At 38.3% G+C, this 26,266-nt stretch overlaps 1 protein-coding gene across 1 annotated transcript in view; it reads left to right on the forward strand.

Moving 5' to 3' along the window:
* Nucleotides 1–2,186: 2,186 nt before the first annotated feature.
* The window catches only part of CTR9 (CTR9 homolog, Paf1/RNA polymerase II complex component), a 29,757-nt gene continuing 5,677 nt past the window's right edge, over nt 2,187–26,266 (forward strand). Inside the window, exons 1-22 of the mRNA XM_047692395.1 lie at nt 2,187–2,417; nt 3,684–3,782; nt 6,002–6,241; nt 7,497–7,614; nt 8,151–8,240; nt 11,479–11,627; nt 13,499–13,606; nt 17,010–17,117; nt 17,257–17,493; nt 17,730–17,819; nt 17,932–18,060; nt 18,164–18,347; nt 19,897–19,985; nt 20,473–20,658; nt 20,770–20,857; nt 21,037–21,185; nt 23,131–23,247; nt 23,415–23,560; nt 24,659–24,730; nt 25,207–25,342; nt 25,496–25,642; nt 26,062–26,219. Of these exons, the coding sequence (XP_047548351.1) occupies nt 2,373–2,417; nt 3,684–3,782; nt 6,002–6,241; nt 7,497–7,614; nt 8,151–8,240; nt 11,479–11,627; nt 13,499–13,606; nt 17,010–17,117; nt 17,257–17,493; nt 17,730–17,819; nt 17,932–18,060; nt 18,164–18,347; nt 19,897–19,985; nt 20,473–20,658; nt 20,770–20,857; nt 21,037–21,185; nt 23,131–23,247; nt 23,415–23,560; nt 24,659–24,730; nt 25,207–25,342; nt 25,496–25,642; nt 26,062–26,219 (2,885 nt within the window). The 5' untranslated portion in view covers nt 2,187–2,372. The remainder of the gene's footprint in view (nt 2,418–3,683; nt 3,783–6,001; nt 6,242–7,496; nt 7,615–8,150; nt 8,241–11,478; nt 11,628–13,498; nt 13,607–17,009; nt 17,118–17,256; nt 17,494–17,729; nt 17,820–17,931; nt 18,061–18,163; nt 18,348–19,896; nt 19,986–20,472; nt 20,659–20,769; nt 20,858–21,036; nt 21,186–23,130; nt 23,248–23,414; nt 23,561–24,658; nt 24,731–25,206; nt 25,343–25,495; nt 25,643–26,061; nt 26,220–26,266) is intronic.

Below are 26,266 nucleotides of genomic sequence, written 5' to 3' on the forward strand. Positions count from 1 at the left end.
ACACTCACCACTACGTGTATTTTTGTTTAAAGCTCACCATATAAACCGTAATATGTAGTAAACAGTATTTCCTGGAAAATACTTTGCTGTGCTGTCCAAAACAGTATCCACTAAACACATGTGGCTATTGAGCACTTAAATATGACTAATGCAACTGAGGAATTAAATTTTTATTTGTTTTTAATTAAAATTTAAAGCCGATAATTTCTTCAGTGACAGGAAATTTTTAAGTGCATTTGGAAAAACTCAAATATGTGAATCTATCTTTTCAACTGCAAATTTTATGAAATCTAATACAGTTCCAGTATTTTCAATTGAAATTAAGCAAATAGATGGTACTAGACAGTTTTATGCTAAGAAAAATAAGTCAACCAGAGAAAGACAATTATCATACAATCTCATTGATATGTGGAATTTAAGAAACAAAACAGAGGATCATAGGGAAAGAGAGGAAAAACTAAAACAAGACAAAACCAGAGAGGGAGACAAACCATAAGAGACTCTTAACCATAGGAAACAAACTGAGCGTTGCTGGAGGGGAGGAAGGCAGGGGGATGGAGTAACTGGGTGATAGACATTAAGGAGGGCATGTGATGTAATGAGCACTGGGTATAACAGAAGACTGATAAATCACTGATCTGTACCTCTGAAACCAATAATACATTATGTTAGTTAATTGAATTTAAATTTAAAAATAAGAATAAAGAATATAAGTGTAAAGTACATACTGAAATTCCAAGACTTGTATAAAAATGTAAATTGTTACTATATTGATTACATGTCAAAATTATATTTTGGATAGACTGCGTTAAATAAAATGTTACTAAAATAAATTTCATCTATTTGTTTTTGCTTTTTAACGTGGCTAATAGAAAACTTTGAATTTAAATTACATGGCTAATTATAGGGTTAGCATTATGTTGGACAGTACAGCTCCAAATAATTACTCAACTAATTAAAAGCATGAATTTAACAAAGTTTCTACGTAAAGGCTTACAAAGTTTCCAGTTAAAGTTTTTGAGGGAGTTGGGAGGAAATACAAACATCAAATTGGCATTTTTAAAAGTAAGTGTGTAACATGCTGAAGCTGGATTGGAATTTAGGGTGAATGGCTGGGGTATGGGGTAAATTGGGAGGTTACTGCAGTAAACCGAGCCGAAAAGTGATGATATTGGTTTGGGCTAGAATGGAGGTAGTGAGGTGAAGAAAAGATACATTTGAGAGACAACTTGGGACATAAAACTGACAAAAGTTTAAAAATCTATTTAATCAGATTATCTGATTGCATCAAAACATTGATTACAGTTTTCTCGTATTCTACAATGAAAACAGTAATTAAAACGTATTTAATCAAATTCTATAATCAAAACACTCATTACAGGTTTAATCAAATTGTTCAACCATTTTATTAAAATCACAAGTCTAGCCGATTCATATCCTTCTGAGAACCGAAAATACACACACACACACACACACAGGAACTCACAAGGTTACAGAATTCATCGTTAACATTTATATTTAAACTGATCACAAAGGTAGCACAGGTATGACTTGCACTTCACATCTGCTAAACGAAGAGCCCTTGACTGGGCTGAGGGATGAATGATTGAATTATTCACAGCAATCTTTTTTTTTTTTTAAGATTTTATTTATTTGACAGACAGAGATCACAAGTAGTCAGAGAGGCGGGCAGAGAGAGAGAGGAGGAAGCAGGCTCCCCACGGAGCAGAGAGCCCGATGTGGGGCTTGATCCCTGGACCCTGGGATCATGACCTGAGCCGAAGGCAGAGGTTTTAACCCACTGAGACACCCAGGTGCCCCTATTCACAGCAATCTTGAGGAGAAAAAAAGATCCGCCAAGTCCGGGGCGCGGAGGCGGAGTCCGGCGCCGACACAACTGCCAGAATTGGCCGGAGGTCCCACGTCAGTCCTTGGCCAGGCCCTGAACCCGCGCCCCACTCGTCGTCTCGCCCACTGCGGGGCCGGGAGGCTAGGCTTTCAGTGCTTTGATTCAGGCTGCGCCAGTGCGGGTCTGATTCAGAAGTCGCAGACCCACGCTAAAGAAAACGTCGACATCGTCGTTCCACAGTCAAGGAAACGCCAAAGCCGCAGAATGAGCCGGTAGTCTGACAGGCCCTCCCGCGGGGAATGCTTCCGGGGCAGGGGGCGGGGCTGCCGGAAGTGGCCGGACGCCGTCTGCTGTTCGTTGTTTAAGCGGCTGACGGGAAGGAGAAGCCCAAGCTCCGGCGGCGCCGCGGGGCGGCAGTCACGACCTGAGTCCGGGCCGCCGCTAGCCTCTGGAAGAGCCAGAAGCCAGGAGTACCAGCTGTGGAGCGGAGGGGCGAGACGCCCGCTCGCCTTCTGAGCTCATCATGTCCCGGGGTTCCATCGAGATTCCCCTCCGGGACACTGACGAGGTAAGTATCGAGTATGGGGGAGGGCGGGGGCCATGAACTTGGATGATCCCCTCCTTTCCCCTTCTTTCGACTTCGCCTCTGAAGCGAGAGCACCTTTTCCCCCGGGAGCCCAGGTCGAAATCCCCGACCGAAGGAAGCCCCAATCACCCCCTGCCCCTGCACCTTTTCAGGCTGACCACATCACGTCCCCGCAGCCTCGGGGACACCTCGAGGAGTTCTTGAAAGTTCCTTTCCTACCTGTTCGTATGTGGCAGTACTCTGCTCTCTTCCTAATTGTCGGCGCAGGGGTGCGAGAGTGCGGATAAATTGTAAGGCGCTTCACAGATAAAAGAGGTGGGCGCTGATGTCACCGTGGTCTCTGCTGCTCAAACTATCTTTCCCTGAGGAATACATAGGATGTCACCCTTTATCCCTTAGAAACTCGAGTCTGTCGTGATGCTCTGTGTCCCCCACACACAGCTGCATCGGCAAAATAGGAGACCCCGAGATACAGCCGCCAGGGTGTGCTGATAGAACTCACCTTCTCCCTTCCCCACACCTCATCATGGATAGCCTGTGGCTTGTCTCAGTTAAGCCCTCAGCATTGATGTCGTCTAGATCCAGTATAATCGCGTACTCTTATTTTTGTTCACTTAAGACACAACATTGAGATATCATTGACCTAGCATAAAATCCAGTGATTTTTAGCAGTATTGTTGTAAAGTTGTGTAACCATCACCACTATCGAATTCCAGAACATTTGCCTACTGTTACTTTTTGTGCTCACATTCAGGAGTGCCTGTGACACACAAATGTTGTCTCCCTGGATGAATGTGTACAGTGGCATGGAACTTCACATTGCCTCTAGAATGGTGCTTCTTAAGTTGTCAGGCCTGTGGCATCAGTCTCAGGGGTGCTTACGTGCACTTCACCTGGATTATATGCTAGGCACAGTTTTGTTTTGACTTTTTTGACAAAGCTTTTTTTTTTTTTTTAACAAAGTTTTTGTAACATTTTATCGTTCTGGTGATTTGAAGACTGCTAGAAGTGTTTGTTTGCTTCTCTATGCTTTTACCTTAATATTCTCATATGACCTATTTGACATGTGTGCCTTAAGCATGTCTTAACGTATACTTGCTCAGCCCCATAGCAAGTGAAAACAAACCCTATGTATATCCATATTGATGTATATTCCGAAAAGCAGCAAAGAAGAAATGTGAATTTAAGGAAGAAATAAGAAATAAGAAAAAAATAAGAAATAAGAAAAACTTGCATTTTCTGTTTTAGGTCATTGAACTCGACTTCGATCAGTTACCGGAGGGAGATGAAGTTATCAGTATTTTGAAACAGGAACACACACAACTGCACATATGGATTGCTTTGGCGGTTAGTGTTAATGTGACAAATATTTTTTATACATTGACTGGGAAAAATATTTGGCTTCTGTCTTCAGATTAGTAGTAGCCAGCTTGGGAGCAGGATAAGTAAATTGTACCATATGTATGGAAGTTAATTGTATTACCATTTATAGAACAAGAAGGCCAGTTTCCTAAATGATATACTGTTCCACTGGTATTACTATATGTTGGTAAAGGCAAAATTCATTTAAGTTAAATAGTAGTCTATACTGTGTGTTTGGTTATTTACTAATTACTCAGTGAAGACTGGCTTATGATTTGTGGACAATCCGAGAAAAAACAAGGAGCCATCATGTAAACATTATTACTTAACATTGTTTTCCATAACAGTAAAACATTTCCAATAAAACAGTTAGAAGGTGATTATATTCCAGGCTAACTCACAAAAGCCCTTTTGGATGAATTTTATCTCAGGCTTGTTTTTTGTTCTGTTGGTCCCTTCCATAATATAAACCCGACTGGAAAGTCTCAGGAGAATCACCTCAGCCTAAAATTCTGACACCCTTTACTCTCCCCAGCACCACCTACCTAATGTTTTCTTTTTATGAGAACTTGATAATAAATTATTCTAGTAATGCATTATAGCATATACTAAAATCATTTTTTAAGCAGGTGTGCTCCAGGTCACTTTTGTTTAAAGATACATAGGAGGCTCCTCCTCTCTTGGAAGGAGAAGTTGATCTGCAATTGGGCTTATATCCAGTGCTCAAGCCTAACTGTAAATAATTTCTTAGATAAGGTTTTACAGAAAAATACTTTTAGTGACAGTACCTTTCTGAAGTGTTACATTTTCCTGGTCTTTGGAGAGCAAGCCGTTAACGTTATCACACAGTTTTTAAAGCCAGAGGGGAATTTAGATTTTCTTTAGTATAAATGCCTCTTTTAACAGCACTTAAAGGAAAAAATGGAGGATTGAAGGATTATTTGCACCTGTGGTAAAATTGATGAAACATTGTGGGCTCTAGAGTGTAACAGAAAAGAGTCTAGGCTTTGGACTGGAAAGGCCTTTCTTCAGATTCCTACTTGGCTGCTAACTAGCTGTGGCCTTTGACAAATGATTACCTTCTGAGCCTGTTTTCTCATAAAATGTGGGGATGTTAGCCTTCATTTTGAGGGTGATTGTGCGGATTAGAAATAAGTATATAAAGCTACTGGCATAATGATTAGAAATAAGTATATAAAGCTCCTGCCATAATGTATGGCCCACAGTAGGTGGGTAAAAAAGATGGATCTTGGGGCGCCTGGGTGGCTCAGTGGGTTAAAGCCTCTGCCTTCGGCTCAGGTCATGATCCTACGGTCCTGGGATCGAGCCCCGCATTGGGCTCTCTGCTCCTCAGGGAGCCTGCTTCCTCCTCTCTCTACCTGCCTCTCTGCCTACTTGTGATCTTTGTCTGTCAAATAGATAAATAAAATCTTAAAAAAAAAAAAAAAGATGGATCTTCCTTTTAGTATTAATAAATGACAGATGCCAGGGAAGTTAATCAGCAGGCCCAAAGTCATGGATAATTTTCATAGATCTAGAACCAGAACCTAAGTTTTCTGTTTAGAATTCTATATCCCTCTTATTATTGCTTTTTCTCTTGGGCTCTGATTTAGTTTGAAATCACCTGTTGCTGGGTCAGTAGTAATTTGGAAACATTTATGGTTATTATCACTTTTTTAACAACTTTAATAATTCAACTCTTACAATAATTCACCTACTATAAGCTGCACACATATGACATGTACCATTTGAGAATTTTTAGCATATTTCACACCTGTGAAATCATTACTACAATCAAGATAATGAATAAATCCATCATCCCCAAAACCTTTCTCCAAACTCTTCCCCACACCCCATAGTGCTCAGCCAACCCTTGCTTTTTGTTTCTAAAGATTGCATGTTCTAAAGTTTTTATACAAATGGAATCATTATAGTATGTATTCTTTTTGGTCTGGCTTCTCTCACTCAGCATAATTATCTTGAGACTTATTCACGTTGTAGCATGTATCAGTGGTTCTTTTTTCTCCTGAGCAACAGCCATTGTACAGATATACTACAGCTTGTTTGTCCATTCACCTGTTGATCAACAATTGAGTTGTTTCTAGTTTTGGGCTATTATAAACGGAGCTGCTGTAGCTGTTTTTGTGCAGCTTTGTGTATGGGCATATGCTTTAAAAATTCTAATTTGATTCTTTACCTTTTAGCTGGAATATTACAAGCAAGGAAAAACAGAAGAGTTTGTAAAGTTGTTGGAAGCAGCACGTATAGATGGCAATTTGGACTATAGAGACCATGAAAAAGACCAGATGACTTGCTTGGATACATTGGCGGCCTATTATGTTCAACAGGCTCGGAAGGAAAAGAATAAGGACAATAAGAAAGATCTTATTACACAGGCAACCCTGTTGTATACCATGGCTGATAAAATTATTATGTATGATCAGGTAAATAAGTCACATTTCTCTGAATTTATGAAATACCTCATGAGAATAAAATGTATGTGTGATAGGCAAGAGATTTTTTTTTTTTTTTTGGAAAGAACTTTTCTTAAAATAACATGGTTGATTATAAAAGTATCAGAAGAAGAAGAATTCCCTGTTAAAATTGGAATTTCTTTGGTTGTTGTACTGTTGATATAATGTAGGCAAATTTAGCATATGTAAAACTTATCCGTGGGGCACCTGGGTGACTCGGTCTATTAGGCATCTATCTGCCTTTGACTTGGATCTTGATCTCAGGGTCTTGGGATTGAGACCCATGTCGGGCTCTCTGCTCGATGGGGAGTCTGCTTCTCCCTCCTACTCTCCCTCTGTGCTTTTACTCTCTCTCAAAAGAATAAATAATTTTAATCTTTAAATAAATAAATAAATAAATAAATAAATGAAACTTATTCACAGGTTGAGTCTGTAATTCCATCATCTCCAGGTGAATTTCAAACATATTTAAAATTTTTTTTTCATTTAAATTCAATTTAATTAACATATACTCTATTATTAGTTTCAGAGGTAGAATTTAGTGTTTCATCAGTTGCATATAACACCCAGTGCTCATTACTTCAAGTGATGTGATGCCGTTAATGCCTATCACCCAATTACCCCATTCCCCCCACCCACCCTTAAAAGTCTCTATGATTTGCCTCCCTCTCTGTTTTCATCTTATTTTTCCTCCCCTTCCCCTATGTTCATCTGTTTTGTTTCTTAAATTCCACATATGAGTAAAACCATATGGCGTTTGTCTTCCTCATTTCACTTAGCATGATACCCTCCAGTTCCATCCATGTTGTTGCTGATGGCAAGATTTCCTTCTTTTTGGTGGCTGAGTAATATTCCTGTGTGTGTGTGTGTGTGTGTACACACACCACATCTTTATCCATTCATCTGTCAATGGACATCTGGGCTCCTTCCATATTCTCACTATTGTGGAAGAATGAGCTTTTCTTTCTGTCATTGTTCTGGCACAGAAGACTTGAATTTCTGGATAATTTCTTGATTTGTAATTAAGAATCGCCCATTGGTAGTTTGCACATTATAGTTGTAACACATTATAGCTTATAGTTGTAACACATTATAGCTGATAGAGGTATTTGTGTGATACTCTACCTCCTTCCTCTATGGTTTTCATTTTAGTGTTACACATTTATGTTAAATTGTGGTTGTTCCTTGGTAAAGTCAAGTCTAAGATGATATATCACTTTTTCAGAATCATTTGTTGGGAAGAGCCTGCTTCTGCCTACTTGAAGGGGACAAAATGGATCAGGCTGATGCACAGTTTCATTTTGTACTTAACCAGTCTCCAAATAATATTCCAGCCCTTCTTGGTAAGTCATTTTTGGCAACCATCTTAGGAAACTGTATCTTCCATCATATGCCTGTAGTATATTTCATTGACTGGGTTGGACAGCAATGTAGAAGCGCTTTACTTTATAAAAATGAAGCTATCCGCAATAGATCATTGTTTCTTTTGAAGTTCCAATCATAGACCTATACCCCTGAAACAAATAAGACATTCTATGTTAATTAATTGAATTTAAATTAAAAAAAGAATTCCCTTTACCATTAAAGTCACTTCAAAATATTAAAATACACACACACATACACACACACCAGTTAATAATTTGTTATCCACTTCTAAAGAGTCAATAAGCAATGTCTATTTGGACAACTATAAGCTATTTTAATTATTTTATCCTATTTAACAGGACTATTTATTTATAGGTAAAATTAATATATCTTTATGGAAAACAAGTTTAAATACGAAATCATTTTCATTGTTTTCAAGTGTTTCTTATTCAGATATGTGTTTGATTTAGGTGAGTTCATGTAGAACATATGAGACTTGTATTCTTTACAATAGGTAAAGCTTGCATTTCATTCAACAAGAAGGATTACAGAGGAGCTCTTGCTTACTATAAGAAAGCATTGCGTACCAACCCAGGATGTCCAGGTAGGAGAAAAACTTTTTCTGAAGTCTAAGCTGCATATGACCCAACTGAAAATATTGAGGATTTGGCAGTTGACTATGAAGTTATTGTGAGAAGATGCTATAGGTTGTTGAAATGACAGAATTGAAATTAAAAAATATATATTATGTTTGATCCAAAAGCTGAATAGCAGATCTTATTTTTTTTAAGATTTATTTAGAGAGGGAGAGAGAGTAAGCAATCATGCATGAATGGGGGTGGGAGACAGAGGGAGAGAATCTTTAAGCAGACTCCCTGCTGAGTATAGAGCCTGATGCAGGGCTCAGTCTCATGACCCATAAGATTGTGACCTGAACTGAAACCAAGATTCAGAAGCTTAACCAACTGAGGCACCCAGGCATCTCTTTTAGACCATATTATAATCTTTTTGCTTTATACTATTTTTCTATTTCTTTATTTGCTATACTATTCTATTTCTTCTATTTGCTTTATTTCTATTTTTCTATTGGAAATCTCAGTCATTTAGCAAATCTTATTGAGATCAACTATGTGCCAGACATTGTTCGAGACTGAAGGAATGCAGTAGTAAACCCAAGAGACAAAAATCTCTGCCTTGGCGTGCCTGGGTGGTTCAGCAGATTGAGCATCAGACTCTTGGTTTTGGCTTAGGTCATGATCTTGGGGTCATGGAATTGAGCCCCATGTCAGGCTCCATGCTTAGCAGGGAGTCTGATGGAGATTCTCTCTCTCTCCCTCTATCCCTTCCCCTGCTTGCTCTCTCTCTCTGGAATGAATAAATAAATCTTAAAAAAGAAAGAATCCCTTCCCTCATGGAATTCATTTCACAGTGGAGAAGAGAAAGTGAGTAAAATATATACTGTAAGATATCAGCAAAAAGAACGTAAAGCAGTAAAGGTGTATGAGAAGAATTAGGAGATTACTTAGAAAGGTTGACCAGGGAGTGCCTGGGTGGCTTAGTTGGTTAAGCATTCGACTCTTGATTTTGGCTTGTGTCATGATCTCAGGGTTGTGAGGTCAAGTCCTGCATTGGGCTCTGTGCTGGGCAAAGAACCCGCTTAAGATTCTCTTAGGGAGTCTGGGTGGCTCAGTCGTTTAAGCATCTGACTCTTTATTTCAGCTCAGGGTCCTGACATCAAGCCCTGCATTGGGCTCTGTACTCAGTGGGGAGCCTGCTTCACCCTCTTCCCCCTGCCCCTTCCCCTGCTCATGCTCTGTCCCTCTCTCAAATAAATAAATAAAATATTTTAAAAAAGATTCTCTCTCTCCTCTTCTGCTCCTCCTCCCCTCCAAAAAAAGAAGAAAAAAGAAATGATGAGGAAAATAGTAACAATTAAGTAAAGACCTTAAAATAATAGACATGTAAATATATGGAAGAAGATTATTCCCAGAGAGAGGGAATAGGAGGTACAAAGGTCCTGAGGAAAGAGTGGGTCTTGCAAGTTTGAAGAATAATGAAGAATCTAGTGTATCTGGAGTGGAGAGAGAAGGTAAGGAGTAAAAGCAGTAAGAACTGGGTCAAAGATAGAACCAGGGACCAATCATGTCAGGCATCATAGATTATTAAAAAGACTTGGGCATTTACTCTGATAGACATAGGAAGCAATTTGAGGGCTTTGGGCAAAGGAGTAAGTAATGATCTGACTTACTTTTAAAAGGATCACTTGGGCCTCTGGGTTGAGACTAGAGTGGGGTGGGGTGCAAGTATAGAAATTGGGAGACCGGGTAGAAGCCTGTTGCATTCATGTAGGTCAGAGATTATTGTGGCTAGCATTAGGATGGTAATAATAGAGGTACAAGTGATTGGAATCTCTGTATATTTTGAAGGAAGAACTGATGGAGTAGATGTGATGTATGAGACAAAGGAGAAATCAAAAGTAACTTCTTGTAAGAGTAGAGTTACATTTTAGCACGTTTGGAAAATACAGTTCCAAGATGAATTAGTTTTAGACATGAAAATTTTAAAATACCTTTTAGACCTACACTTGAGGTCAGGAGAGCTGTTGTTCAGGAAAGAGGTCTGAGTTGAAGTAATTAATTTGGAGATCATCAACATATAGATGGTATATAAAGCCATGAGACTATGAGGTCACCAGGTGAGTAGAGATAGAAAAGAGGTTCAGGGATGGTCTTCTAGGGCACTGTGACATTGTAGAGGTTAGGGAAATGAAGAAGAACCAACAAAGGAGCCTGAGAAGTAAGAGGAAAAGAGAGTAAAGGCAAATGTCCTTGAAGTAAAATGTAAAAATGTTTCTAGGACAGGGTCAGACACTGTCACATTCCATTGTTAGGTCAAGTAAAATAGGAACCCAGAACTTATCATTGACTTCAGCAGTATAGTAATCATTAGTGACCTTGATAAAAGCAGTTTTATTGGAATGGTGGGGATGAGATGCTTGGTGGATACACTTAAGAGAAAATGGAAGAGGAAAGTTAGGCAGCAACTATAGATAGATCTTTCGAGGAGTTTTGCTATCAAGGGAAGAATAGGAGTGGATTGACAATTGGAGAGGAAAATGGAATGGAGAGGATTTTTTTTTAGATGGGAGAATGTATGTGGATGAGAATCATGTATACATAGAGAGAATTTGATAATGCAGGAAAAATAGGTGAGAGTTGCTGGAGCAGTGTCCTTAAATAGATGAGAAGGGGTAAAATCCAGTGTCCAGTGGGGAGGTTGGCCCTTCATGGGAACATGGTGGAGTTTTGACATGGCCTTGAAATTGGATAGCATGTATAATAAGCACAGCTCTGAAGGGAATGACAGTTTGTACATGTAGTCAGTCACAGTATTGAAGGCCTTCGTGAAACTTTTTGCTGTCTTATGATTCCACGGTCCTGGGATCAAGCCCCGCATCAGGCTCTTTGCTCAGTGGGGAGCCTGCTTCCCTCTCTTTCTCACTGCCTGCCTCTCTGCCTACTTGTGATTTCTGTCTGTTAAATAAAAAAAGAAATATATATATTTTTAAATTGCTTTTTGAAAATTAGGTACTGAAGGTACAGTATAGCCAGGAGTGCAAGAAAAATACCAGTATTGTAGGTATTCTGTTTATGGCGAGAAAGGGGATGGACAGTATAGTATACTATCCACTGAAACCAAATTTGTGATACACCAAAAGATTTTATAGTGTAGTAATACTGAGGTTAATTTTGAGATTTTGCAACTCATAGAGAATGTTAAAGCATTTTGTTTAATCAAACCCTAAAATTGCTCTAGTTTGACAGATGGACTATTTTTTTTAGCGGAAGTTCGTTTAGGAATGGGCCATTGCTTTGTGAAACTTAACAAACTGGAGAAAGCTCGTCTGGCATTCAGCAGAGCCCTTGAACTCAATTCCAAATGTGTGGGAGCATTGGTTGGACTGGCTGTACTAGAACTCAACAATAAAGAGGTATATGAATGAAAAAAAGGCTTTCATGACTTATCTGTCAGGCTCACTATTCCTTATCTAAACTCTTGAGACCAGAGTGTTTTAGAGGTCAAGACTGCAGAGAATAGAAATGTAATATGAGGGGTGCCTGGGTGGCTCTGGGTTCAAGCCTCTGCCTTCGGCTCAGGTCACGGTCTCAGGGTCCTGGGATTGAGCCCCTCATCAGGCTCTCTGCTCAGCGAGGAGCCTTCTTCCCCTCCTCTCTCTCTCTGCTTGCCTCTCTGCCTACTTGTGATCTCTGTCTATCAAATAAATAAATAAAGTCTTTAAAAAAATGTAATATGATGCCTGCACTGCATAATATATTAACACCCAGGTATTAGGACACCACCCCAAATGCAAACTTACATTTCTCTGTAATAATGAGTGACTGTTCACACTAGTAGGATAACCTCACAATTCAGGTGAAGTTTTGCCCCTATGTAAGCTTGTTCTAAGATTACCAAACAACATGTTTTTTAAGAAGTTTTTGGATTTCAGAATTTCAGATATGGAGCTGTATGATGGGACGCCTGAGTGGCTCAGTGGGTTAAAGCCTCTGCCTTCGGCTCAGGTCATGGTCTTAGAGTCCTGGGATAGAGCCCCGCATCGGGCTCTCTGCTCAGCAGGGAGCCTGCTTCCTCTCTCTCTCTCTGCCTGTGTCTCTGCCTACTTGTGATCTCTGTCTGTCAAATAAATAAATAAAATGTTAAAAAAAAAAAAAAAGCTACACGATGTACGTCAGTTTGGAATGCTTTCCATTGCAAGTAACAAAAAGCCTACTGCTGTGACTTAAACATGAGGGTTTTTATTATCTACTAAACCAGTCATCTAAGGTCTTGGATTTGGCACCTCAGTATCCTCAAACCCAGAATTTTACATCTTTCTGTCCTTCATAATATGTGGATTTTCCTCCTTGTGTCTGTCACCTCATAGTTACAGGATAGCTGCTATATCTCCAAGCTCACATTATTTCATCAACCTTATGTAGAAGGAGGAAAGGGGGGACGCCTGGGTGGCTCAGTTGGTTGGACGACTGCCTTCGGCTCGGGTCATGGTCCTGGAGTCCTGGGATCGAGTCCCGCATCGGGCTCCCAGCTCCATGGGGAGTCTGCTTCTCCCTCTGACCTTCTCCTTGCTCATGCTCTCTCTCGCTGTCTCTCTCTCAAATAAATGAATAAAATCTTAAAAAAAAAAAAAAAAGGAGGAAAGGGAAAGGATAAACAGATTTCTCTTAGAGCAGTTCTATCCCCATCACGCTTTCTCTTGTGTATAATTGTCTAGACAGGGATATCAGAGTTTCTCAGCCTTAGCTCTGTTGACTTACGGAGCTGGATAATTTTTTGCTGTGGGAAATTATCCTACCCATTGGTAGGATGTTTAGCAGCATCCCTGACCTCTGCCAGCTAACGTCCTCCCTGTCTTGATGATGAAAAATGACATCACCCCCAATTTAGAACCACTGCCTTAGACTGATCCTGAGAGAAAGGGATAGATTATCTTGACTGGTTTAGATCAATCATCATTCATCCCCTGGGGCTTGAGAAGAGGAAGAGGGAACTTTCCCTCCTGAAATTAAAAGATCACAGGCTGCAAAGTCCAGTCGGGACTCTATTAACAGAGTAAGGGGGTAAACTGGCTGTTGGGTAATCCACAGACATCTGCCACATCAAAAAGATGTGTTTAATTCACTATTTGAATTTTTTTTAATCCCTGCTGAAGGTTAACTGAAACAAGAGCTATATTTTGGTGTCTGAACTTAGATTTATATAACCTTATTTCTTCAGACTATAAAGAAAACTTTGGAAAATGCTAATTAAGTAATGAGCCTGTTGTTGTTGTTTTTCTTTTAGGCTGATTCCATCAAAAATGGTGTCCAGCTTCTTTCCAGAGCCTATACTATTGATCCTAGCAATCCTATGGTATTGAACCACTTAGCAAATCACTTTTTCTTCAAAAAGGTAAGAGAAGTCAATTTATTAAAGTTGTTTGCTTTTAAATCCTGATTTGTTTTTCTGTTCTGCCGTTGATACTTTATTTTTCTAACTTGGAAAGACATTGAAAATGTAGAGTTTTTTCAAATTAAAATTTGTATTAGTTAATTGGGGATGGGTATGTTTATTCATTCACTCATTTAATATTTATTGACCCTTTATACTCTGTACCCAACACTGCAGTAGAGGTGTAGAGATCAGTAAAGTGTGGTTTCTGTACTCAGTTCAGTTTCGTAGAAAACACAGACATGTAAACAAATGTAAATATAGAAATAAAAGTCTTGGGGCACCTGGGTGGCTCAGTGGGTTAAAGCCTCTGCTTTCAGCTCAGGTCATGATCTCAGGGTCCTGGGATCGAGCCCCGCATAGGGCTCTCTGCTCAGCAGGGAGCCTGCCTTCCCCCTCTCTCTCTGCCTGACTCTCTGCCTACTTGTGATTTCTGTCAAATAAATTAAAAAAAAAAAAAAAAGAAATAAAAGTCTCTATCTTGCTGTGGTAAAGAAATGAAAGAGGAAGTGACCAAGTGGTTAAGAAGGGTTTTCACCAAGAAGGAAAAGCTCTTGAACTAGGTTTTTAGAAGGAGGTCTTTGGGTAGTTGAAAGGGCAAAGGCACAGATGTGGTAATAGCGTGTAGTAAAAGCATGGCATGTGGTGGGCTCATGCTAGACAATGCATTGGGTCCAGATAGTGAGGTACTTGTGTGATATAAGGAGTTTGGACCTACTTATGTAAGCAGCCAAGAAGTCATTGAAATTTTTGTTTATTTTTGCATATTGATCAAGATGTAATTTTTAAAGTTGCCACTAATTCTGTAGAAGCAGTGGTATTTTAGATTTCTTGAATACTAAATCCAAGATTGCATTGGCAAAGTTTTTATACAGTAAGTATGAAAGTTACTTGCCATACGGAAACCAGATACTAAATTGTACCAGGAACTTTAATTTAATAGCAATTTAGGTAAAAGTTACAGAACTGTATCAGTTAGCATATCACTGTTATTATTGCTATTAATATGCAGTCAATACTTATGAAATACCAAGTATTATTAAAAATGAATCCCGTGGGGGTACCTGGCTGGATCCTTCAGAAGAGCATGTGACTTGATCTCAGGGTCGTGAGCTTAAGCCCCACGTGAGATGTAGAGATTACTTAAATAAAGAAAACTTGAAAAAAATGCATTCCATGAATTTGTAAAAGAGTCAGATCATAGTCAAAGGTAGTTATTATTATCCCCATGACCTGAGCTGAAGGCAGACACTTAACAACTGAGCCATCCAGGCACCCCTAGTTTTTAATTTTCAATGCTAGTCTCCCTTCCACTGCTGAAGATAAAGTCTTGCCTTTTTTTTTTTTTAAGATTTTATTCATTTATTTGAGAGAGAGAACCTGAGAGAGAGAAAGCACAAGACGGGGGAGGGTCAGAGGAAGAAGCAGACTTTCCGCTGAGTGGGAAGCCTGATGTGGGACTCCATCTTGGGACTCCAGGATCATGACCTGAACCAAGGGCAGATGCTTAACCAACTGAGCCACCCAGGCACCCAAAGCCTTACTTTTTAACATGTTCAAAACCTTTTAGATTGTGTACATGAAGTATATAAATCAAGCCAATCTGTTAGTGTTACTGAATACCTGTTATGTGATCAGCACCATGAAGTTATCTTGCACTGAATATATGTCCTAAAGGTTTAGAGCATGCTTACATATGTTTTCTTCATCTGTCATCATTAGGGCAGCCCTAAGGAGGTAGGCAGCTTATTTCTATTTCCCTTTCTATGGATAAGAAAATTGAGATTCAGCAAAGTTAAGTAACATCACTTGACAAAATTCACTCAGTTAGCAGGTAGTATAGTTGAGATGTAGTATTTTAATTAACTGCCCACCACACTACATTGTCTCCCCTATAGAAGAATCATTTAGCTAGGAAGAAAAGGTATTACTAACATCCCAGACACTTCAGTAAGTAGTGAGGTGGATTAGAGATGGGAGCTATGGTGACTCCTGGAGCAAGTAACACAGAATTCCAGAAGAACTGAGAATTGAGCTCGGTTTTTACCAGAAAGAGAAGCAGCTAGAATGCAGAGGGAACTGGGGACAAAAATTGGGGCATGAGGGGGAACCAAAGAGATGTGAATAAGGATTTTAAAATGGAATGTAATCTCTAATACATTTTATGTTTAAATTTTAAAATGGAATCATTTTATTCCCTAAAAGATATTATCATGAGTCAAAGAATAATAAAAATAGAAAAATTCTATTCCAAACCCAACATTTGACCTTTACCCTCATCCCAGGGAGCAATATATAAATTTAGCTAAAAGGCTTTGCAACATAATTCCAGGTGTAGAGTTGAATCACTTGGTTCAAAATTCAGGTACCACCATTTTATTGTTTTATGGCTTTGGGCAAATAATTCCCCTAAATTTAATTTACTTAGGTAAAACAGTAATAAAACCTATTTTACAGGATTTGAGGAGTGGCAGTTAAGATTAAATGTTGTGTGCATATTAAATACTTATCTAATGGAAAACAGTTACTGTTAAAAATAGCAATCACATTATTATTCCTAATACTTAAAAAAATATTTAAAAATATTTTAAAAAAAAAGTTGAAACTGACTGTTGACCTAACAAAGGCTTCCAGACCAGATTACTAGCTATTTTCTCATAGGGATAAAACATATCCCTATTAAAACAAGAAAGATGTTTCCTACCCCCTGATGTATGAACTCTGACTTCGAGACTGTTAGATTAGCTCTATAATTCAAATTAAGTCAGATCTAATGGGAAAGTCATGACCCATGCATTCGAAGACAGCTGAATTCAAATCCAGTCACTTAAGCTTGCTACCCTTGTGTGTTAGAACATTTCCTTGGAGTCAGAAAAAAATCCAGATTCTAGCTTTTCCACTTTAGGCAACACACTTTATTTCTTTAAGCCTCCATTTCCCCATCAATAAAATGGTAATAATGATATTCTTTGCAGGGTTTTTGACTGAGGCTTGATGAATTTTAAGTATCATACCTACCTCAGTGCTTAGTGTATAATAGTTCTCAATGAATTGTAACTGCTTCCTTTACTAGTAATAAGAGACTTAACCTCTCAGGTTTTCTCATCACAGAAATAGGGCTGATACCTCAAAGGATTGTTGCAGGATTAAATAAAGTAATGGATGTGATGGTTAGATGTTAAGTTCTAGGTAAGTGAATTTATCTGCAAGGAGAATGAGAAAAATGATTAGTAATTCTGGATACGGCACTGTTACTGGTAATTCAGTGAACACATTTTAAAAATGAAATTTGAGGAAGCTTTATGTTTGAGATTGTTAGAGTTGTTTGAATTGACTCAGTTGATTTCTGGATCTCATTGTTCAGGATTATAGCAAAGTCCAACACTTGGCTCTCCATGCATTCCATAATACAGAAGTGGAGGCTATGCAAGCAGAAAGTTGTTATCAGCTGGCTAGATCATTCCACGTTCAGGTAAGATCATTTTAAACCTTCTCTAAATGTCTAATTCTGTTATTTCATAGTGTTTCGAGTCTTTTAAAAACTTTTCTACATGGAAAAGAAGATAAACTTCTGTACATACTGTTGGTCTTGTTTAATTTTCATTTTTTAGGAAGATTATGACCAAGCTTTCCAGTACTACTATCAAGCCACACAGTTTGCTTCATCCTCTTTTGTGCTGCCATTTTTTGGGTTGGGACAAATGTACATTTATCGAGGTGACAAAGAAAATGCATCTCAGTGCTTCGAGAAAGTTTTGAAAGCTTATCCTAATAATTATGAAACTATGAAAATTCTTGGCTCGCTATATGCTGCCTCAGAAGATCAAGAAAAACGAGATATTGCCAAGGTACTTTTAAAAAATTGTAGCTATTTTCTCATAGTTATCACTAGACTGTCATGCCTCATTCTTGTTATTGCTAGTAGAGATATGGTGGAAGCAGTTTTGTTAGCCGAGCTTGTTCCAGTTGAAATAACGAACAGTTGACGTATTAAACAAGGTAGAGTAGCTACCACTTTTTACTTTGACAGCCTATAGTTGCTGAATTAATCCTACTTCAGCTTAGTGATCTCTTTTTATCCCAGGGCCATTTGAAGAAGGTCACAGAACAGTATCCTGATGACGTTGAAGCTTGGATTGAATTGGCACAAATCTTAGAACAGACTGATATACAGGTATTTTAGCAGTGTTTTTCGTCTCCTACAAATGTGTTTTTTGAAAGCATGGTGTAGTGTTTCTCCCTTTCATTTTCACTTACACCTTTTTGTCTCCACCATGATAATACAGGGTGCCCTTTCAGCCTATGGAACAGCTACACGGATCCTTCAGGAGAAAGTGCAGGCTGATGTGCCCCCAGAAATTCTGAATAATGTGGGTGCCCTCCATTTTAGACTTGGAAATCTAGGGGAGGCAAAGGTAGGAAACTGGAAATAACTCCCTTCTTACATACTGTCAAGTTGAATGCACACTTTTGAGATGTATCAACTGTCTTTTAACATGTAATTTTCTTTTCTTATAGAAATATTTTTTGGCCTCATTGGATCGCGCAAAGGCAGAAGCTGAGCACGATGAACATTATTATAATGCCATTTCTGTTACAACATCGTATAATTTAGCCAGGCTGTATGAGGCAATGTGTGAATTCCATGAAGCAGAAAAACTATATAAAAACATCTTACGGGAACATCCTAATTATGTTGACTGTAAGAATTGTAAACTTCTGCTTTTTTTTTTTTTTTTTTAAGATTAAATTTATTCATTTGACAGAGAGCACAAGCAGGGGGAGTGGCAGACAGGGGAAGAAGGAGAAACAGGCTCCCTCCTTAGGGCTTGCTTAATCATAGGACCCTGGGATCATGACCTGAGCTGAAGGCAGATGCTTAACCAGTTGAGCCACCCACGTGCCCGAAGAACTGTAAACTGTTTTTATAAATTAAAATTCCCACAACAGCTGCAAAAATTCAGCCTGAAAAAAATCTTTCTCAGAACCAATAGTAAAAAAATGTGAAGGTTATAACATCCCCTTTTCCTTCAAGGCAAATTTATGGCCTTAAAAAAATAAAACAGAACAATGAAGCTTCACTTAAATTTATGCTAGAAACTAAAAGAAATAACTAAAAACCAGTTGAACTACATATTTCATAGGGTAGGCCATCCTTAGTGGGTCAACTACCTTTATTACAGTTTGAACAACTCCTTGACTTACTTGGTGATGGATGTACCTTTATGATACTCCTGCTCTGATTTCGTATTAACATTTTTGCAATGTTTGTACTATTAAGAATGAACACTATTTTACTTCGAAATAATTATTATTAAAATATCCTACCTTGAGTTTTTACACACTAGACATTGTAAAATTTGGAAAGTTTTAAATTAAAAATAATTTATAATACTCTACTTCCCTTAAAAGCACCTAAAGTTATGATATTTTGACTCTGGTTAAATCAGGAGCTATTAACTTGGCCCTGATCATGCTGTTATGGATGCAAAAGTGATTTAAAACAAGTAAGATTTTAATTGAAAGCCAGGCTGAACTTGAATTGGTTTGATAGGCAATAGTAAACCATTGCTAGTTGTCCTGAGGACATTGACATTTTCTGGAGAAAGTGACAACTTACATTTGTGTGACACTTTCTTACTGTTCTTTAAGTGGTAGCCCACAGTTAGAGCCCAGATTTTCTAACTAGTAATCCCTGGTAGTCCATGCTTTTGCTGTTTTGCCATATGACAAGCAGCTTTTTAAGAAAAAGTGACAGTGCCATGCATCAGAGACTAACTAGAAAAAAAAGTGCTCCAAGCTTTTTAAATAACTTTGGTGTAGATCGGGACTTGGAGTAGGGTGCTAGATTAGGAATAGAGTGGCAGAGATAAATCTGAGATTTCAAACAGTGAGACTTGATGGTCACAGAGTTGCTCCTTAACTTGTTAGATTATTAATTTTATTGGTGCTCAATATTTTTTCATCTGTAGGATTTCTGTTCATTGTATGAATGTATTAACAAAATCATTTCAAAAGTGTGACTTTAATGATATTTTATAGCTAATATATTTTTTTAAGATTTTATTTATTTGACAGAGAGAGATTGAGAGATCACAAGTAGGCAGAGAGGCAGGCAGTGAGAGAGGGGAAAGCAGGCTCCCCATATGGGGCTCAATCCCAGAACCCTGAGATCATAACCTGAGCTGAAGACCGAGGCTTTAAAATAGCTAATATTTTAAATGTAAAAACTTTTAAATGTATATTTTCAGGCTATCTGCGCCTAGGAGCCATGGCTAGAGATAAAGGAAATTTTTATGAGGCTTCAGATTGGTTTAAGGAAGCTCTTCAAATTAATCAGGTTGGTAGTATTAACTCCTAGGTTTGAAAAACAATTTTCTCACCTTTTTTTCCCTAGTAAATCAATTTTACATTTTAATGTCTATTATTTCTAATATCTTGACATCTCTCTGTTTTATTTTTACTTGCTAAAGCTACTAGAGAGTAGAAGTCATCTAAACTTTTTGATTGTAGCCCACAGAAATAGCCTTTACATCATAGCCTAGTACACATGTGTGCATAGAAACAACTGAAATGTAAGTTTTCTAAGTCTTTTTATGCTGTTGCCATGTGCTGTACACTGATGACCTTCCTATATTCCATTCTGTTGCATTTCTCATGCTGATAATTACACACTAGATTGATTTTACAATTCATTAGTCCATCTCCATTCTCAATTTTGTAAATGTAGCTTGTAAACCTCTTCAGTAATCAGCTGTCATGGAAAGGTGATTGATGTCTCTGAATTCAAATTACAGATTTTGATTCTTTACACATCTGTGTTTTAGGACCATCCAGATGCTTGGTCTTTGATTGGTAATCTTCATTTAGCAAAACAAGAATGGGGTCCAGGACAGAAGAAATTTGAGAGGATATTAAAACAACCATCTACACAGAGTGATACTTATTCTATGCTGGCTCTTGGCAACGTCTGGCTCCAGACTTTGCATCAGCCCACCAGAGATCGGGAAAAGGTAATTTCTTTTTGTCTCTTCATTTTTTTTCCCTGTTTCATCCCTTTAAAACAAAACTGACACTTGATTCCTGTTTGAATTTTGTTTTATAATGTTTATTTCTTTTTGTAGGAAAAGCGTCATCAAGATCGTGCTCTGGCCATCTATAAACAAGTACTCAGAAATGATGCAAAGAATCTGTATGCTGCTAATGGCATAGGTGATTATAAGACCTGGGGATCTGTAGTGATCTGTGAAATAAGTGCTTTCAAGGAATGTTTATAGATCATAATTTCTCCCTAAATGTAATAAATGTAGTTATTTTAAAACAGGACCTTCAGTTGTTTTTCTGGCTCCAATTAGAAAATTCTTAAATGTTGAGCCTTTTTATAATTTTAGGAGCTGTTTTGGCCCACAAAGGATATTTTCGTGAAGCTCGTGATGTATTTGCCCAAGTAAGAGAAGCAACAGCAGATATCAGTGATGTGTGGTTGAACCTAGCACACATCTACGTGGAACAGAAGCAGTATATCAGTGCTGTTCAGATGGTAATAGTTTATCATTCAAGATATTTCTATATTGTGTTCCTTGTTGAACAAATGTTTTCTTAACCATTCTGACCCTGTTGTGGAGTTCTGTGCTATCTCGTGTGATACTGTCTCTTCGGAAACTTATAATCATATAATGTTAAGGCCAGTCTTTGGTGTCCAGACAGAGATATGAATCCTAGTTCCAACCCTAATCACATGCCTTGGGCAAAGGACATCCTCTCTGAGCCAGTTTCCCCATTTATAAAATGGGGCTCATGTACCTTAAATTCACAGAACTGTATGAGGATCCAGTATGAAGGGTACTAAATACCGTACTTGGCACTAACATGCCTAGTATATCAGTAAGTACCCAGAAGATAGGAGGGTTTAATATTTGCTTGTTTTACATTCTTTCTCATGGGAGAAATTGAGTTTCAGAAAGGTTAAAAGACATTTTGGAAAGAAAGAGAAAAACTCCATGGGGATTAGTTTTCATCACTATGAAATTCTGTTAGGCTTTCATATTTGTGGAGTGCTTGAGCTTAAAGTAAAAGAGTCATATTTAGCATTTAGGGGTGTGTGGTTGGCTCGGTAGGTAGAGCATATGACTCTGGATCCCAGGGTCATGGGTTTAAAATCTTTAAAAATATATATATTTAGCATCTATAGCATATTAAAAAGTAAAAGGATTTTTAGGCTCTATGGGAAATAGTATGGTTGGAAAAAACAAGGTTCTTACCAGAGGTAGAAGGCAAGTGCAGTCAAGCTCCTGGAAGTGGTTAACCTTTTTCCTAAGAAGGTTGGTTATTATCAAATTCAGAAAATTTGAAGGCACTGGTCACAAAGATTTATAGACTCCAGGCTGCATATGGTAGTCTCAGAGGTGGTATTTTTGAAGGTGGGCCTTCCTGATCTGCAGAATTATAATGTTGCCTTTTAAAAATGCAAATTAAGGGCGCCTGGGTGGCTCAGTGGGTTAAGCCATTGCCTTCGGCTCAGGTCATGATCTCAGGGTCCTGGGATCGAGTCCCGCATCGGGCTCTCTGCTCAGCAGGGAGCCTGCTTCCCTCTCTCTCTCTCTGCCTGCCTCTCTGCCTACTTGTGATCTCTCTCTGTCAAATAAATAAATAAAATCTTTTAAAAAATGCAAATTAATTACTAGGGATATTCAAGGGGAAGCTCTCTAACCACCTTCTATGAAAAAGATCTAACCTATGACAGGATAAGTTCCATGGTCAAAAAGTGAAGTGTTCATGGCAAAGTTGACACCAGTATTGCTATATATTGGTTTTATCAAGAAGTTAACAACCATGGGGCGCCTGGGTGGCTCAGTGGGTTAGGCCGCTGCCTTCGGCTCAGGTCATGATCTCAGGGTCCTGGGATCGAGTCCCACATCGGGCTCTCTGCTCAGCAAGAAGCCTGCTTCCCTCTCTCTCTCTCTCTGCCTGCCTCTCTGTCTACTTGTGATCTCTCTCTGTCAAATAAATAAATAAAATCTTTAAAAAAAAAAAAAAAAAAAAAAAGAAGTTAACAACCAGAACTGTGAGTCTTCACATGCTCATTGCCAGTAGGTTCCATCAATCCTAAGGAAAGATGGTAGTATAACCCAAAGGAGCCAGGTGTGTAACTTTTTTAATAACTTGTCAGCTGATTCTAGATAGTATTGCTAGAGATATGAAAAAGGCCATCCAGTCTCTTTGTCCTTTCAGTGTTGGTCCGAGTTTCAAATGGAAAAACTATTTTGAGTATCTAGTTGTGGGTTTTTTTTTTTCATCAGGTTTTCATGTTATGAAAATCTGTCCTGGTGAATGTCAAAAATTATTCTCAAATTTTCTTTAAAATTAACTACTCAAAAGGTAAAACACCTTTTCACATAGTTTTAAAATCACCTGAAATCTTGTTACATGATGACAACATTATTTAACCCTTATTGTATTTTAACTAACTTTTTCTTTTATTACAGTATGAAAACTGCCTCAGAAAGTTCTATAAGCACCAGAACACTGAAGTTGTGCTGTATTTGGCCCGGGCCCTCTTCAAGTGTGGCAAGTTACAGGAGTGCAAACAGACTTTGCTAAAGGTAGAAAGGAAAACTTATTATTCTCATTCAGTTCTGTGCTGCATTGTGGTTTTTTTTATTCTATTTTATGCATGTTCATATATATATATATGTAATACCCTATTTGGCTAAAATCCTTTTCACATCATTCAATCATATGAAGTATTTGCTTTGTTTCCTTTTTATAGGCTAGACATGTGGCCCCCAGTGATACAGTACTTATGTTTAATGTGGCCTTGGTCCTGCAAAGGTTAGCTACCTCTGTTCTGAAAGATGAAAAGAGTAATCTGAAGGAAGTACTTAATGCTGTGAAAGAACTGGAGCTTGCACATAGGTAAAGAATTTTGTAGAAACAACTTCTGAAATGCTTTGTTTCTTTAAATCCATTTGTTTTGGGACACCTGGGTGGCTTAGTCAGTTAAGTGTCTGCCTTTGGCTCAGGACCGAGTCCCACTGCCTGCCGCTCCCCCTGCTTGTGCTCTCTCTCTGGCCAATAAATAAATAAGATCATAAATCAGTCAGTCTGTCCATCCGTCTTAAAAGGTGCCGAGAAACACTTTGTCAAGAGAATCATTTTCTATTTAGAAGCATTCTAGTGATTTTTAAGCCAAAGCAGACAGTTGCCACCAGGTGGCGCCAAATGGTGGCCAGGTTCCTGCCAGATTTGGATCATGTAGCCTCCCCTAGAACTGGCTGACGAGCTTTGCAAGCTTGCCCTAGATTTTTATTAATCTGACAATAAAATGACCCTGCAGTTTACACACGTGAAATTTTTAGGCTTCACTTATGTGGTTTTTCTACTTATACTGGTGTGTCTTTCATGGGATATGAATTTTCATTGGGCTAAGATTATTAAGTCCTATCCTCTTAAATATTGATTAGGTTTATTGAACTTAGCTCAAAATTTATGTACCTTCATAGGATTTATTTGGTAATTCAGTTAGTGGTAAAATCAAAGCCTGACATCTTTTCAGGTTTTGTCCAACCTTATTTAAATTCATATATAGGCATTTCTTGCCTTGCCTGATACATTGGTTGTGTTTTCATGGCCTGCATCTCCTAATCTCCATGCTGACATACTTAGTAAATGTGGTGTTTAGTAAATATTTGTTGCTTGAGCTGATTTTTGGTTATTTATGGGTTTACCAATAATATTAAATATGACTACTTAACTTCATGAACTTGTATTTTATTAAACATATTGAGTGTTATATTGATGAGAGTCTTTTTTAAGTGAGTTTCATATATAATTTCTTGAGATGCTAGCCTTTCATGTATCAAACAGGTTGGTATAAGTCAGTAAACTTATTTGTAAATATGTAAACATGTAAACCTATTCTCAGACTATTTTTGTAGAACAGATTAAAAATGTAAAGAGCCTTTCCTTAGAAATTTTTTTAAGTGAATTATTATATTTTCTCATTCCATTTAGATACTTCAGTTACTTGAGTAAAGTGGGAGACAAAATGAGATTCGATTTGGCCCTTGCTGCTACAGAAGCCAGGTAATGTTACTATTTCTGGAAGGTGACTTTGGGTGGTGGGAGGCAGTGAAATCAGTGTGCTCTGGGTGGCCTTTCAGGGGTCAGTCTTTCCTGCTCCTCTGTGGGGCTCCCCAGCCTGGGTCAAGGCTTTTTCCTAAGGGTCCTTTCAGGGAATATGACAGTCAATTTCGTACAAGTATTTAAGTTGTGTGGAGAAAATACTTTTCTATCTTGACTCTGAGTCACGTGTAAAGATAATGTTGAAAATCTTTACATTTGTGCTTGGAGAGGATGCTTATACTTTGGAAAGTTACTGTAGTTGACAGTCTTGACTTTGAGAAACTAAGTTAATTTTGCTGATTAAAATATCCCTTAGATATCAGCTAAGAGTCCTGCTTCAGACTTTTTAGTTCGTCTAAGGAAAAGAGATGTTCTGAGTTTCTCAGCAAAAAGTGTGTTAACTGCATTCATGTCTCTCTGAATCTGAAATTTTGTAGGCAGTGCTCTGACTTACTGAGCCAGGCCCAGTACCATGTGGCCCGGGCACGTAAACAAGACGAAGAGGAAAGGGAGTTACGGGCCAAACAAGAGCAAGAAAAGGAACTGTTAAGGCAGAAACTTCTTAAAGAACAGGTATTTATTGTGTTTGCAGTTATACTAGAACTTAAGAATTGTGTGCATACATAAATCTTGTATGTTAAAAAAGAAGTTCTTCTGATGGTCATCAGGATTTTTTTTCAACATAATATTTTGATGCAGTGTTTTCCTACTCTTTTTCCCTCATAGGAAGAGAAACGTCTCAGAGAAAAGGAAGAGCAAAAGAAACTTTTGGAACAGCGGGCCCAGTATGTAGAGAAGACCAAAAATATTCTTATGTTTACTGGAGAGACTGAAGCAACAAAAGAAAAGAAAAGAGGTGGCGGTGGTGGAAGGGTAAGATGGCACTCCTGCTAAGACGGATGGCCGCAGGTCCGGCACTTGACTCCCAAAAGTGAATATCGTTGTCTGTATTTACTCAGTGTTCAGTTCTTAAGTTTGACTTCCTTCTTTGCTAAGAGATAGTCTTCCAACACAGTGCTTTCAGTGGTAGCCAGTACTTAGAAATGCATTCCAGTGTTAGTCCAGCACATTGTACCTTGTAGTGGCCTAAAGTAGTTGATGATTTTTGACATCTGAGCAATTCATCCTAACTAGAAGTCTTTAACATTGGGCCTCATTAAGCACCCCTTCCTTGCAACTTGATAAAAAAAAAAAAAAAAAAAAAAGGTCCTTTGTTTGTCAAATGACTGATAGGATCTGGCCTCATTCCACCAGCCAGGAGAGAACTGATTTTAATCTTGTTTGGATTTCAGCGTTCTAAAAAGGGAGGAGAGTTTGATGAATTTGTCAATGATGATACCGACGATGACCTGCCTATATCCAAAAAGAAGAAGAGAAGAAAGGGCAGTGGTAGTGAGCAAGAAGGCGAAGAAGAGGAGGGTGGTGAGAGAAAGAAGAAAAAGAGGAGAAGGTATTAATCAGGGTGTTGCGAATAGCCTCATAAAGGTGACAGAGAAC

Source organism: Lutra lutra, chromosome 10, assembly GCF_902655055.1.
Source record: "Lutra lutra chromosome 10, mLutLut1.2, whole genome shotgun sequence".
In the NCBI taxonomy this organism is placed as follows: Eukaryota; Metazoa; Chordata; class Mammalia; order Carnivora; family Mustelidae; genus Lutra; species Lutra lutra.